The sequence below is a fragment of the Piliocolobus tephrosceles genome, chromosome 16 (assembly GCF_002776525.5).
Source record: "Piliocolobus tephrosceles isolate RC106 chromosome 16, ASM277652v3, whole genome shotgun sequence".
In the NCBI taxonomy this organism is placed as follows: Eukaryota; Metazoa; Chordata; class Mammalia; order Primates; family Cercopithecidae; genus Piliocolobus; species Piliocolobus tephrosceles.
Genome location: NC_045449.1, coordinates 57,737,626 through 57,750,774, shown reverse-complemented (window position 1 = coordinate 57,750,774; position 13,149 = coordinate 57,737,626). Strand labels below are relative to the sequence as shown.

Below are 13,149 nucleotides of genomic sequence, written 5' to 3'. Positions count from 1 at the left end.
ATCAAAAACTCTGGAAGGGCACAAATAGACAACATAAGGTCATGCCTCAAGGTACCAGAGAAACAAGAACAAATTAAACCCAAACCCAGCAGAAGAGAAGAAATGACAAAAATCAGAGCAGAACCAAATGAAATGGAAACAAACAACACAAAAGATCAATTAAAACAAAAAGGTGGGTCGGGCGCTGTGGCTCATGCCTGTAATCCCAGCACTTTTGAGAGGCCAAGGCAGGCAGCTCATGAAGTCAGGAGTTCAAGACCATCCTGGCCAACATGGTGAAATCCTGTCTTTACTAAAAATACAAAAATTAGCTGGGTGCAGTGGCGCATGCCTGTAGTCCCAGCTACTTGGGAGGTTGAGGCAGAAGAATTACTTGAACCCGGGAGGCCGAGGTTGCAATGAGCTGAGATCACGCCACTGCACTCCAGCCTGGGCAACAGAGCAAGACTCCGTCTCAAAAAAAAAAAAAGCTGGTTCTTTGGAAAGATAAAATTGATAGACCATTAGCAAGATTAACCAAGAAAAGAGAGAAGATCCAAATAAGCTCTATTAGAAGTGAAACTGGAGATATTCTTTTCACTATAAGTTCTTCCAGACCTCACCTGGAGCCCTCTCTGGCATCAGGGACAGGAAGATTTGCAGAGCGCAGGGTGCTCAAGCCCACATATCCCTTGAGCCTTGAATGGTGGAAGAAAAACGGCCTCATGTTGGGTGAGAAACAGAGACAATGTGGGACAACAGTGCACAGCTACCTGCCTTGCCAGGCATCCGTGCCATTCCTCGCCCTCCTCAGGGCATGCTGTCAGCCCATTCACCAAGTACCTCAGATGCAGGATGGCCTTCAATGTGCACAGCTGCCCTTCGAAGAAAGTACTGTTGGGGCTGGGTGTAGTGGCTCATGCCTATAATCCCAGCATTTTGGGAGGCTGAGGCAAGTGGATTGCTTGAGCTCAGGAGTTCGAGACCAGCCTGGGCAACATGGTAAAACCTGTCTGTACAAAAATTACAAAGATTAGCCAGGTGTGGTGGCATGACCTGTAGTCCCAGCTACTCGGGAGGCTCAGGTGGGTGAATCACTTGAGCCCAGGAGGCGGAGGTTGCCGTGAATAGAGATTGTACCACTGCACTCCAGCCTGGGCAACAGAGCAAGATCTTGTCTCAGAAAAATCCCATAGAACAACAGCAAAAAAAAACGTACTATTGGGCTTATTTCTATTTTACGCAAATGAGGAGCCTTGGCTACTGAGAGGTTAAGAATGGGTGTTGCCTCATGGGTGCTGTTGGCATGTGGGGCAGGGACCTCTGCTTTGCCAGCCAATGCCCCTCCCACCCCTGGGCACCCACCGGTCATCGAGACCAGCACGATTGTCCTGAGGCATGTGCAGATGCTTCCTCCGTGGGGGCAGGCAGACCCACTCCTAGTTGAGAACCACTGGTAACCTGAGGAGGTTTCCTGACTGCCACACTGCTGGATCAGGACTCAAACCCACGTCCTTCTTAGCAGGTCTCTTCCCAGTCACAGCAGCCCAGCAGACCCAGGACACCTGGGTTGGAGAAGGAGGCAGGGGTCTGAGCTCTTCTTTCTCTGAGATTCTTCCCCCTCCCAGCATCCTAAGCTGTCTTCTTGCTTCCCCAACCCCTGAGCCCCTTGTCCCTTCCCCTGACCCTGGACCTCATTCCTTATTTTGATGTTGCCTTCCTGGAAAGGGAGATGTCGTCAGATGTCAGAATGTGAAGCCCAGGGCAGCCGAGGGCAGAGGCGGGGGTAGGCTTGCGAGGCCTCCTGTTCTGGGAAGAAAAGGGTATCATGAGCCCACCATGGGGCTCAGGACTGTTGTCACCAGTGAGGGAACAGCACGGCTCAAAATGTGACAAATAACCCTGCAGGCGGTGGGGCCCCCGCTGCCTCCGCCCCTCCTGAAAACAGATCCCTGCCCGGTATGAATGGGAATGAAGCCCAAAGGCCACATCTGCATCCCTGTCCACGGGATGTATGTGAGTCTTCCCTCCCTGGAGTCGGAGCTTCTTCTCACTTGTTTTTTAAAATCTTTTGTTTCAGTAGTTTTTGGGGTACAGGGAGTTTTTTTGGTTACCTGGATAAGTTCTTTAGTGGTGATTTCTGAGATTTTAGTGCACCTGTCACCTGAGGATGGATGCCAACTGCCCCCCATCAACCTCTGTGCCCCCTACAGTCCCCTGGGCCCTAGGACCAGTTCCCGAGTAGGCCCCACACCACAGGGCCCAGGCAACACACTTGTGTAAGCATGCACACACACACACCCCACAAACACATGTTCCCCAAGCCTTTCCCAGTTATACCCCTGACTTTGGGGAGACACTAGTCCCAAAGTTAACGAAGGACTCTGTCATCAGGGGCTCGGGAAGAGTATTTCGTAAACCAAAAGACTCCCAGATTTTGCCTCACTCCCCCGGGTCAGTCCCTCTCCAACCACCCTCACTGGCATGGGGGCCCATGGTCCCCAAGCTGACCTCAGGTGATGTTTATATTTCTGAGCTGTTTATTCCATGAACTGAACATCTGACACCTTTTCAGAGAAATGTTTTTTCATTTGGAACATCTGGAAACAAGCAAGAACATCTGGGACTGCCCGGAACGGGCTGTTCCTCAGATGAAACCTTAACCCTCCTGCCGCTGATTTCCGTGGCTCAGGTCCTGCCCTGCACCCTTTGAGAGTGGCCCCCACCTTGTCAGGTCCAAGGCCTAGGCCAAGATCTAAGGAGGGATCACCCAGACCCTCTGCCTTCCAACCACGGCATGGGAGGTGGGTCTGCTTCTCCCTAAATCCAGACTTGCCCCAGCACAAACTGCAAAATGGAGGGTCATGAGGAGAGTGAGATGTGGACAGAGGGCACCGACAATTTAGCATCTCTTCCTCTCCTGGGGGTCGAGGATGAGAGACAAAAAAGAAGCTGCCAGGAAACATGAAACTCAAAGAGGGCTCAGCTGCAGGGCTGAGGTCTGCAAGCATGCTGTGTCTGGTTGTGCAGGTTGTGCCCTGCACAAGGGCATCTCTGAAGGGGCTGCATTGGACCCAGGGGCAGGGACCCAAAGGTGGGCTTCTTTCAGTTCCTGAGCACTGTGGCTCCATCTAGCACCCTGCGGACAGGCAGGATACAGCTGGAGGACCTGAGGCCTCCCCAACACCAGTTCCCGTTCCCTGCCCAAGACCCCCTGGACCTGTGACAACAATTCAACGAACTCAGAGTCCCACAGTTAAGAACTCCCTGAAGAAGCCCCCAGTGGCTGTGTGGTGGATTTTCGCAAAGCTGTCTCCACCTACATCCACCCTCTTCGGCAGCCCCTACAGACTCTTTCGCAGCATGAGGAAGGGAGGCCTCTCGCCAAGGCCTGGACTGAATCTTCTCCCAGTGGCTGCCATACTTGGCCTGCTCTTGCTCCAGAACCTCTGTGGCTCCCATCCTCCACCGGGTCAACTTCCAACATGGCTGCCTGCACTCCAGCCAAGAGGCTCTGCTCTGGGCCCCTCCAAGTGCCTGACCTGGGTCTGTGGCTGCCCCGTCCTTCCTCAGTGCTCCTCTTTCCGCTGGGTGAGGGATAGATCAGGGCAGAGGGGCTAAGTTCAGGTTCATTCATAGGACAGGTGCCTATTTCACTCACGGCCCAGGAATAAAGACTTGCCGGGCTCAGCCCTTTGGGGAGCTGGCAGACAGCAGAGGGAAGGCTGGCTGGCCCAGGGAATGACCACCGGTGGGGCAAGCACAGACAGAGGGGAGCACAGGCTGCCCCCAGAAGACTGAGAGGCCCCCAGAAGCATCCGCAGAGGACCCCAGCTGTGCTGTCCAAGCTGGGCGACCGCCAAACCTTAGCGGCCCAGCTGACAAAAGCCCGCCCTCGCCCAGGGTCCCCAGAGAGTTGGTGCCTCCCCCAGGTCCCAATTTGCATGGCAGGAAGGGGCCTGGTGAGGAAGAGGTGGGGAGGTGACAAGCTACAGCCGGTGCAGTTACACGTTTTCCTCCAAGGAGCCTCAGACGTTGTCACGGGTTTGGGGTCAGGGACGGAGCGGTGACCATGGCCGGGCTGGCGTTGTCTCCTGTGTCCAGCCACTGGCTGGTGGCGTTGCTGCTGCTGCTCTCAGGTACAACACCCAGGACGAGGCCTGTGGGGTTTGGTCTCGTCTCCAGCTGTCTGGGCCCTGTGGTTCAGCCTCCTGCTTGCTCCACCCTCCTCCTCTGTCTCTCTCCTTTTACCGCCTGTCTCCCTCTCATGGCCCTGGAGCCTGGGTCTGTGGGTGTCAGCTGCACGTGGTGATGGGCTCAGGAGTCTGAGGCCCCAGTCCCTCTCCTGCCTGGAGGGCATCAGGCTGAGCTGGGCATGAGCAGCAAACCAGAGTTAGCAACCAGGACGGTGGAAGCACTAGGCTCAGGAGGAAGAGAGGCTGAGGACACTGCCTGGGGATCTGGAGGGGAGAGGCTGTCCCAACCGAACCCTGGAAGATGCGAGATCCAAATGTGGTCCCCTCCTCTGGGAGAAGAAAGTGCCTCCGGGCTGTGACTTTCTTCCTGTCTCTCTTTAAAAAAAAAAAAAAATAGAGACAGGGTGTCCCTATGTTGCCCAGGCTGGTCTCAAACTCCTAGCCTCAAGCGATCCTCCTGTCTCGGCCTCCCAAAATGCTGAGATTTCCCTGTCCCTCTCGTCTCATTCAGATGCCTGCTCAAAGCCACCCTGAGGGTCAAAGGCAGAAAGGGGGCTGGGGGTGGGGCTTCCAGTACCCCCACCCCATGCCTGTCTCCCAAGTACAGGGAGCAGGAAGGACCGAGGGGTCTTGAAGCTGCTGTCATGGAAGGAGGAAGTAGCTCCGGGAACATAGAGGGCGTGCAGGGGTGGGGCAGCCCAGGCCAGAGGCGGCCCTGACCTGGCCCCGCCCACTTCCTCCCCCCCAGCAGCTGAGCCAGTGCCAGCAACCAAATCAGAGGACCTGTACCCGAATCCCAAAGGTCAGTAGCCTCACCTGCCGCTTCTGAGGGCAAGTTGTGTCTGACTATGTCCCGTGTCCAACTATGGTCCCCGTCCTGGGGGCGGCCCCGCTTCCCACCCTTGCCTGATCTCCCCATCCAGGATTCCCATCCCCAGGCCTCCTTAGGATCTCCTCTGAGCGCCACCCCCAGCCCACTGTCACCTTCATCAGACACATGCTCTCCAGCCTTGGCCACTGAAGGGCTGGGCTAAACTCTGAGTCACAACAGAGGAGCCTGAAGGTTCCTCTAGGACTCAGGCCCAGGGCCTGTCTAGCTGGGGATCTGGCTGAGCCTCGGGCGAGCCCTCCAGGGCAGGGTCACTATGTGAGGGGCTCAGGGATTCCCAGGGAGTGCTCGCTAAGAACAAGGCAGTAGAAGCTGGAAAGAGGGTTCTGGAACAAGAAGTGGTCCCAGTCCCTGCAGGAGGGAACAGGAGGATGATGGAGGGAAGTCAGGCAGGGAGGGGGTTGACTGAGGAAGGTCTCAGTTGACAGACTAGGAATTTGGCCTTTATCCCCAGAGGAACGGGGGAGACTGAGGATTTCAGGCCAGTGCAGGACAGCACAGTGAAGGGAGGGGCCAGGCCTGTGGGCCTCCAGGTCCTGGGGGTGTGGCCTGGGTCAGGCTGTTGTAATGGGCATGGGAAGGAATGGCAAGGTCCCAGAGCTCTTCTAAAGGAAAATCGAAGGGGAGGTGGGGCAGTCGGAAAGGCCGGAGTCTGAGAGCTTGGCCATGGCTTCTCACGTGGCTCTGCTTCCTAACTCCAGCCTCGGCCTCCTGCCTGTCCCACACCCTGAGAAGCAAGGACTAAGCCCAGGGAGTCTGTGCCAGCCAGGGCGGGGGCCTGCTGCTGGAGCTGGCAGTCAGGAAGAAGCCAAGCAGAATGCTGAGCCTGGCCTTGGCACCCACAGGTAGTGCTTGTTCTCGGATCTGGCAGAGCCCACGTTTCATAGCCAGGAAACGGGGCTTCACGGTGAAAATGCACTGCTACGTGACCAACAGCACCTTCAGCATCGTGAGCTGGCTCCGGAAGCGGGAGATGGATAAGAAGCCCCAACAGGTGAACCTAGAACAGGGCCACATGCAGCAGACCCAAAACAGCTCTGTCAGCACCCTCATCATCCAAGACATCCGGTTTGAGGACAACGGCATCTACTTCTGTCAGCAGGAGTGCAGCAAGACCTCGGAGGTCTACCTGGGCTGCGGCACGGAGCTGCGAGTCATGGGTGTGTGCCGGGTGGCTGGGACGCTCCTGTAGCTGTCCACCCCCACCCTAGCCCGGCCTGCCTCTTGTGGAGATGGCCATAGCCCTAGAGCACTCAGGAGAGCTGCTGGGACCTGAAGGAGCTGCCCTTGTAGGCCTAAAAGGTGGACTGTGGCCCAGGCTCACAACCCCACCCCTGGTCCCCGCAGGGTTCAGCACCTTGGCACAGCTGAAGCAGAGGAACACGCTGAAGGATGGCATCATCATGATCCAGACGCTGCTGATCATCCTCTTCATCATCGTGCCCATCTTCCTGCTGCTGGACAAGGTGATCGGGGGCGGGGGAGCCTTGGGGGACCGCAGAGGAGGCCACTGCATAGGCCAGGCGTATGCGGGGTCTCCATCTCCCCAGCTCTCGTTGTGGCCTTCTTGGCCCAGTCTGTCCCCAGAGCAGGCCCACTGGCTCACCTATTCAATCATTCCTTCCTTCCTTCATTTATTCAGCTGTTCTTGCAGAATGCACCTCACTCCTGACCCCTTACCGTTTCTCCCTGGCCCTCCCCAGCCTGGCCCAGCAGGGGATAGGGCTGGGGGAAACTAACACTCTGATCTCCATCCCTCTCTGCCCCCAGGATGACAGCAAGGCCGGCATGGAGGAAGATCACACCTACGAGGTAAGGAGTGGGGCAGGCCCGGCAGCTCTGAGTCCTCAGGGTCAGTGGCCACTGTCTGCTGGTGTGGTTGGGGTGTGGCCCCGGCCTGAGATCCACTTAATGTCTCCAGGGCCTGGACATTGACCAGACGGCCACCTACGAAGACATAGTGACGCTGCGGACAGGGGAAGTGAAGTGGTCTGTGGGTGAGCACCCTGGTCAGGAGTGAGAGCCAGGACCTCCCCACGGCCTGGGTGCAGGCTCCTAGGCCTCAGTGACTGCTTCGGAGCTGCCTGGCTCATGGCCCAACCCCTTTCCTGGACCCCCAGCCGGCCTCTGAAGCTGGCCCACCAGAGCTGCCACTCATCTCCAGCCCCTGGTCCCCAGCTCTTGCCAAAGGGCCTGGAGTAGAAGGACAACAGGGCAGCAACTTGGAGGGAGTTCTCTGGGGATGGATGGGACCCGGCCCTCTGGGGGTGCTGTGAGGGGATCCATCCCCACGCACGGGATTGGGGAGGCAGAGACTGGTCCAGAACCTGCAAATGGACTCGGAGGCGAGGGCCTCCCAGCAGAGCTTGGGAAGGGCCGTGGACCCAGCGGGGCCCCAGAAGAGCCACAGGAACATCATTCCTCTCCCGCAACCGCTCCCACCCCAGGGAGGCCCTGGCCTCCAGTGCCTTCCCCCGTGGAATAAACAGTGTGTCCTGAGAAACCACACGCAGGCTCATGGCATCTTATGGGTTTGGGGTGGATAGGAACATCTATGTGGGTACTTCTGTTGTTTGAATGTGGCACCTGTGAGCCCTCGAGGGTGTGGGAAAGGTGACTGCTACCCCTTCTCTCTGAAGACCCAGTTGGAGCCTGTGGTCACATCCCCTCTTTCTTCCCCCTGGAACAGGGCTGCATGCCAGGCCCTAGCTGGACCCAGAGCAGCTGGCCAGTGACTGGGCCTGTCCTTCCCCTCAGCAGGGACGCCCTCATCCCGCACTCCATTCAGCCAAAAAGCAGCAATTGAGTCCCGCTCTGCCTCCACCTACAGGAATCCCTCCCAAAGCACCCGGGTCCCCGTCCAAGCCCTATTCAGACCAGCCTAGCAGCAGCGACTTAGCTACTGCCTTGTACTACTCACACTGGCCTTGGTTCTCCAGTCAAACTGGAAGCTCCCTGAGGGTAGAGGTTTCCCTGCCACTACAACAACCCCACCCCCACCTCCCAGGAAGCCTAGGAAAGCTTGATGCAAAGCCATCAAGAGTGAGATCCTGAAAGTTGGAGCTTTGTATGGTGGAGCTTTGGGGTTCTTTGCCAGGAGACCCCTTCAGACTTTCACAGCATCGGAGGTCTGCTATGGCCCCAGGGTCCTCAACAATGGTCCCTAGGGCCCTCCAGCCCACCAGCTGTGGGAGGTACTGGGAACAGCTCCCATCCTCAGTTGGGAGGCCAAGTGCAATCAACCTGAGTGTGCAAAGCCTCCCTCCCAAGTCAGGCTGTGCTCCACTTCCTGTTGACCCTGGAGGGAATCCTTCGAGGCCTCTCTGCTATTCCTGCTCTGAATTCCGGCAAGGGAGCCCCTGTGCTGTGGCAGCTGCCAGTTTAACTGGGGAATCAAGACCAGCACATGGGAACTAGTGAGAAAAGTGCCTATTTTCACCAAATTCCCTCTAGAATTCCAGGAGGGGCAGGTGGGTAAGACCCCCACACCTGCGGTTTCAGGTAAATCTCTCCACCACCCTGCACCAGGCTGGGCCAAGCCAGGCGGCCCCTGCGTTTTCCTAGTCTCTGGGCTGCTGGAGGGAACTGGGTTGTTTTGGCATCAGCCTCTACTGAGCCGGAGCCCTTCCTTTCCTGCTGCTTTGCATAGTGGCACTAATTCCGTCCTCCTACCTCCACCAGGGACCTAGGCAGCCGGGTAGATGGTGGGAGGAGGCTTCACTTCTCCCCTAAGCAGGGTCTCCACCTGCTTGAGGCTGCCTGGGTGGGGGAGGCCTTGGCTTTACCTAAAGACTTTTTAACACCTTTGAACAACTCAGTTTCCCTTAGACTTTGAAGTTCTTGTTTTATGTATTTATTTATTTATTGCTGACTTACTTATTTATTTATTTATTTGTAGACGGAGTCTCACTCTGTTGCCTAGGCTGGAGTGCAGTGGCGCCATCTCAGCTCACTGCAACCTCCGTCTCCTGAGTTCAAGCAATTCTCTTGCCTCAGCCTCCCAAGTAGCTGGGATTACAGGTGTACACCACCATGCTCGGCTAATTTTTGTATTTTTAGTAGAGACGGGGTTTCACCATGTTGGCCAGGCTAGTCTAAAACTCCTGACCTCAAGTGATCCATCCGTCTCGGCCGCCCAAAGTGCTGGGATTACAGGCGTGAGCCACCGCACCCGGCCCGAAGTTCTTGTTAACAGAGAATCATTTGAGCATAGACCTTGGCCCCTCCACCAGACACCCCCAAAGGGCTTGACTTCATGGGTTATAATGTAGGAGCCCTCCCTGGTCTGTTTTTCTGTTTTAAGGGCTTACCCTCTGGGGGATATCATGTCTGTCTTGTGCACCCCCAGAACTGACATAGGCAATGGAAACATAGCTGGGTACTGATGGTGGAGACAAGAAACATCTCAGGTTGCTTTATCTGCGAAATGGGAATCCTAAAGCCCATCCAAGGGAAAGAATTTGGACTAGACGTTTTGTAAAAAATTATCACAATAAAATTGAGGGCTTACAGGCACAGTGGCTCATGCCTGTAATCCCAGCACTTGGGGGGCTGAGGTGGGCAGATCACCTGAAGTCAGGAGTTCACCTGAAGTCAGGAGTTTGAGACCAGCCTGGCCAACATGGTGAAACCCCGTCTCTACTAAAAGTACAAAAATTAGCCGGGCGTGGTGGTGGGCTTCTGTAATCCCAGCTATTTAGGAGGCTGAGGCAGGAGAATCACTCGAATTTGGCAGGCAGAGGTTGCAGTGAGCCGAGATCGTGCCATTGCACTCCAGCCTGGGTGACAAAAGCAAAACTCCATCTCAAGAAAAAAAAAATTGAGTTTGTTTCCTTTGGGTGTACAGAATTTTAGCAAATGTACAGATTTGTATCACAACCACCACAATCAGAACACAGAATATGAACCAAAAGCTTTTATTGGGCCCAACACGTACATATGGAGCAAGAAAACTGGATTGAACACCTACATCTTCGTTTACGCTCTGCCTGATGTACCTGCAAGAGGACCGCACTATGTGATTTTTACAAACAAGGAAATCAAGGCCCAGGGAAATTACCATAACTGGCCAAAATCACACATAGACCTTCTGGCTCCAAGTTCAGCCTTCTCCCCGCTACATCACGGCCGCATCTCTAGTAAGACCCTGAACCAAAGGAGGATGAAAAGGAGGGAATCCGGGGACCACTTTGGCTATCTTCAAATGTTTGTGTATTGAAGGGGGATTTGATTTTCCTGTGATTCACAAGGTTCGAGGCCCCAAAGGCCCCACTCCTTCTTGCCAGATCCTAGTAGGAGACCTCTGAGCACCCTCAAGGAGAAGCCACTGTGCCATCCCTCCAGGACCCCAGCTCTGCAGCTGCCCCCTGTGCCTGCCCCCTCCCCAGAACACAGCTCCGAGGCCCCTGGTGGGCACATGCCCCACTGCCTACTGGGGGAATCCAGCCAGCTCCCTGGGGACCCTGGTTGAAGCACAGGCTGGTTCCTCCTCCATTCTAGCTTGACTTCCTGCCCTCTTACTGCAGGTGCTGCTAGGGTTGGCGTGATCTGACCCGAGGTTTTGGGTGTTTTTCCAGCAGAATCAGAGGCAAGAGAAAAACAAAACAAAACACAAAAAACTGTGGCTATTTGGGTGCTGTTTGGGTGACAAGAACAGTGAGTGTTCATCCCTTAGTAGGTGTCTGGCCTGGCTGAGGCTTCTCTGAGGGGCCTCTAAAGCCATCTCAGGGCGGGGTGCGGTGGCTCACGCCTGTAATCCTAGCACAGTGGGAGGCCGAGGCAGGTGGATCACATGATGTCAGGAGTTCAAGACCAGCCTAGCCAACATGGTGAAACCCTATCTCTACTAAAAATACAAAAATTAGACCTAGTGCGGTGGCTCACGCCTGTAATCCCAGCATTTTGGGAGGCCGAGGCGGACAGATCACCAGAGGTTGGGAGCTCAAGACCAGCCTGACCAACACAAAGAAACCCCATCTGTACTAAAAACACAAAATTAGCCAGGCATGGTGGCGAATGCCTGTAATCCTAGCTACTTGGGAGGCTGAGGCAGGAGAATCTCTTGAACCTGCTGGATATTGCGGTGAGCCGAGATCACGCCATTGCACTCCAGCCTGGGCAACAAGAGAGAAACTCCGTCTCAAAAAAAAAAAAAGCAAACAAACAAAAAACAAAAATCAACCAGGTGTGGTAGTGCATGCCTGTAATCCCAGCTACTGGGGAGGCTGAAGCAGGAGAATCACTTGAACCTAGGAAGGGGAGGTTGCAGTGAGCCGAGATCCGAGATCATGCCACTGCATTCCAGACTAGGCAACAGAGTGAGACTCTGTCTCAACAACAACAACAACAACAACAAAAAGCCATCTCAGAACATGGTATTTGGGATCCCTGTCTGCTCTCTTTGGTTCACCTCAAGAAGTGGGTTCAAAGCCCACATCTGCAACATTCCTGGGTGTGTTTTAGGTCTACAAGCTGCTCCTGATATGTCATCTTCCGGTCCTGCCATTGACTCAGCTGCAAACCACCACAAACCCTCCACTTGGGACACCCACCTCTCCCACTCAAAAGCCGTTACTTGGAAACAGGTGACTACGGAGGACAAAAATAATGAGCATTATCTCCTGACTTAAATCAGAGTGTAGTTTGCTAAAACACACTTAGACTGATCCTAATATAATTTTCAATTTTTTAAAAAAAGCATTCCACCTCCAGACCTAATACCACTTTCCCCACATGGCAGGAGGGGAATACAGAAGTTCATGTAAGTTGTGAGTCCGTATAGAACATTCCTGGGAACTTAGACACTCTGCTTTTCACCTTTTACATTTGATTTTGTTCATGTATGTATTGTCATACAAGCAAGATCCCGTCCTTGTTATTTTCTTTATTATTATTATTATTATGTTTTTTGGGTTTTTTTTTTTTTTTTTTTTTGAGACAGAGTTTCATTCTTGCTGCACAGGTTGGAGTGCAATGGCACGATCTTGGCTCACTGTAACCTCCACCTCCTGGGTTCAAGCAATTTTCCTGCCTCAGCCTCTCAAGTAGCTGAGATTACAGGTGCCCACCGTCAGGCTCAGCTAATTTTTGTACTTTTGGAAGAGACAGAGTTTCACCATATTGGCCAGGCTGGTCTCCAACTTCTGACCTCAGGTGATCCATCCACCTCAGCCTCCCAAATTGCTGGGATTACAGGCATGAGCCATGGTGCCCTTCCCTGTCCTGTCATTTTAAAATAATTATACCAGCCAGAGGATGTCCAGACACAGCATGGGCTACCTGGCCATGCCCAGCCCGGTGGACATTTGAGTTCTTTGCTTGGCACTGTCCTATCATGCGCTGGGTCCACTCAGTAGATGCTTGTTGAATTGCTAGGCCTGGGGCTGTGCCAGCTGCCTCGTCCCGTCACCTTCCGGCTTGTTCTCTCCTTCCATATCTTACCTATTTACCTAATGGGAATGTTTCCAATTTGAAATTTCTATTTTACCATTATATTACCAACATATATATATATACCTGGCCGGGCACGGTGGCTCATGCCTGTAATCCCAGCACTTTCGGAGGCCAAGGCGAGTGGATCACCTGAGGTCAGGAGTCGAAGCCAACCTGACCAACATGGCGAAACCCCGTCTCTACTAAAAATACAGAACTAGTCAGGCATGGTGGAGCATGCCTGTAATCCCAGGTACTCCAGAGGCTGAGGCAGGAGAATGACATGAACCCATGGGGGCAGAGCTTGCAGTGAGCCGAGATCGTGCCATTGCACTCCAGCCTGGGTGACAGAGCAAGATTCATCGACTCATCTCAAAAAAAACAAAAAACAAAAAACAAAGAAAGAATTCGAAATCCAGCCTCAAAGAGCTTACAGTCTGGTAAGAGGAACAAAATGTCTGCAAATAGCCACAGGACAGGTCAAAGGAAGGAGAGAGGCTATTTCCAGCTGAGGGCACCCCATCAGGAAAGCACCCCAGACTTCCTACAACTACTAGACACATCTCGATGCTTTTCACTTCTCTATCAATGGATTGTCTCCCTGGAGAATCATCCCCAAAGTGAAATTACTTAGCACGTCCGGTTAGGTAGATC

General features: G+C 54.2%; 1 protein-coding gene across 2 annotated transcripts; it reads left to right on the top strand.

Annotated features, from left to right (window-relative positions):
* The first annotated feature begins 3,950 nt into the window (after positions 1 to 3,950).
* On the top strand, positions 3,951 to 7,572 carry CD79B (CD79b molecule). 2 transcript variants are annotated; one of them, XM_023212074.2, is made up of 6 exons: positions 3,951 to 4,118; positions 4,927 to 4,977; positions 5,910 to 6,224; positions 6,412 to 6,530; positions 6,835 to 6,876; positions 6,986 to 7,572. In XM_023212074.2, exons 1-6 carry the CDS (start codon positions 4,052 to 4,054, stop codon positions 7,082 to 7,084), a joined length of 693 nt encoding a protein of 230 aa, XP_023067842.1. In that variant the 5' UTR covers positions 3,951 to 4,051; the 3' UTR covers positions 7,085 to 7,572. The 2 variants fall into 2 exon arrangements, with proteins under 2 accessions (XP_023067842.1, XP_023067841.1); XM_023212073.2 differs by having other exon boundaries at positions 3,955 to 4,118; positions 4,924 to 4,977.
* Positions 7,573 to 13,149: the final 5,577 nt, after the last annotated feature.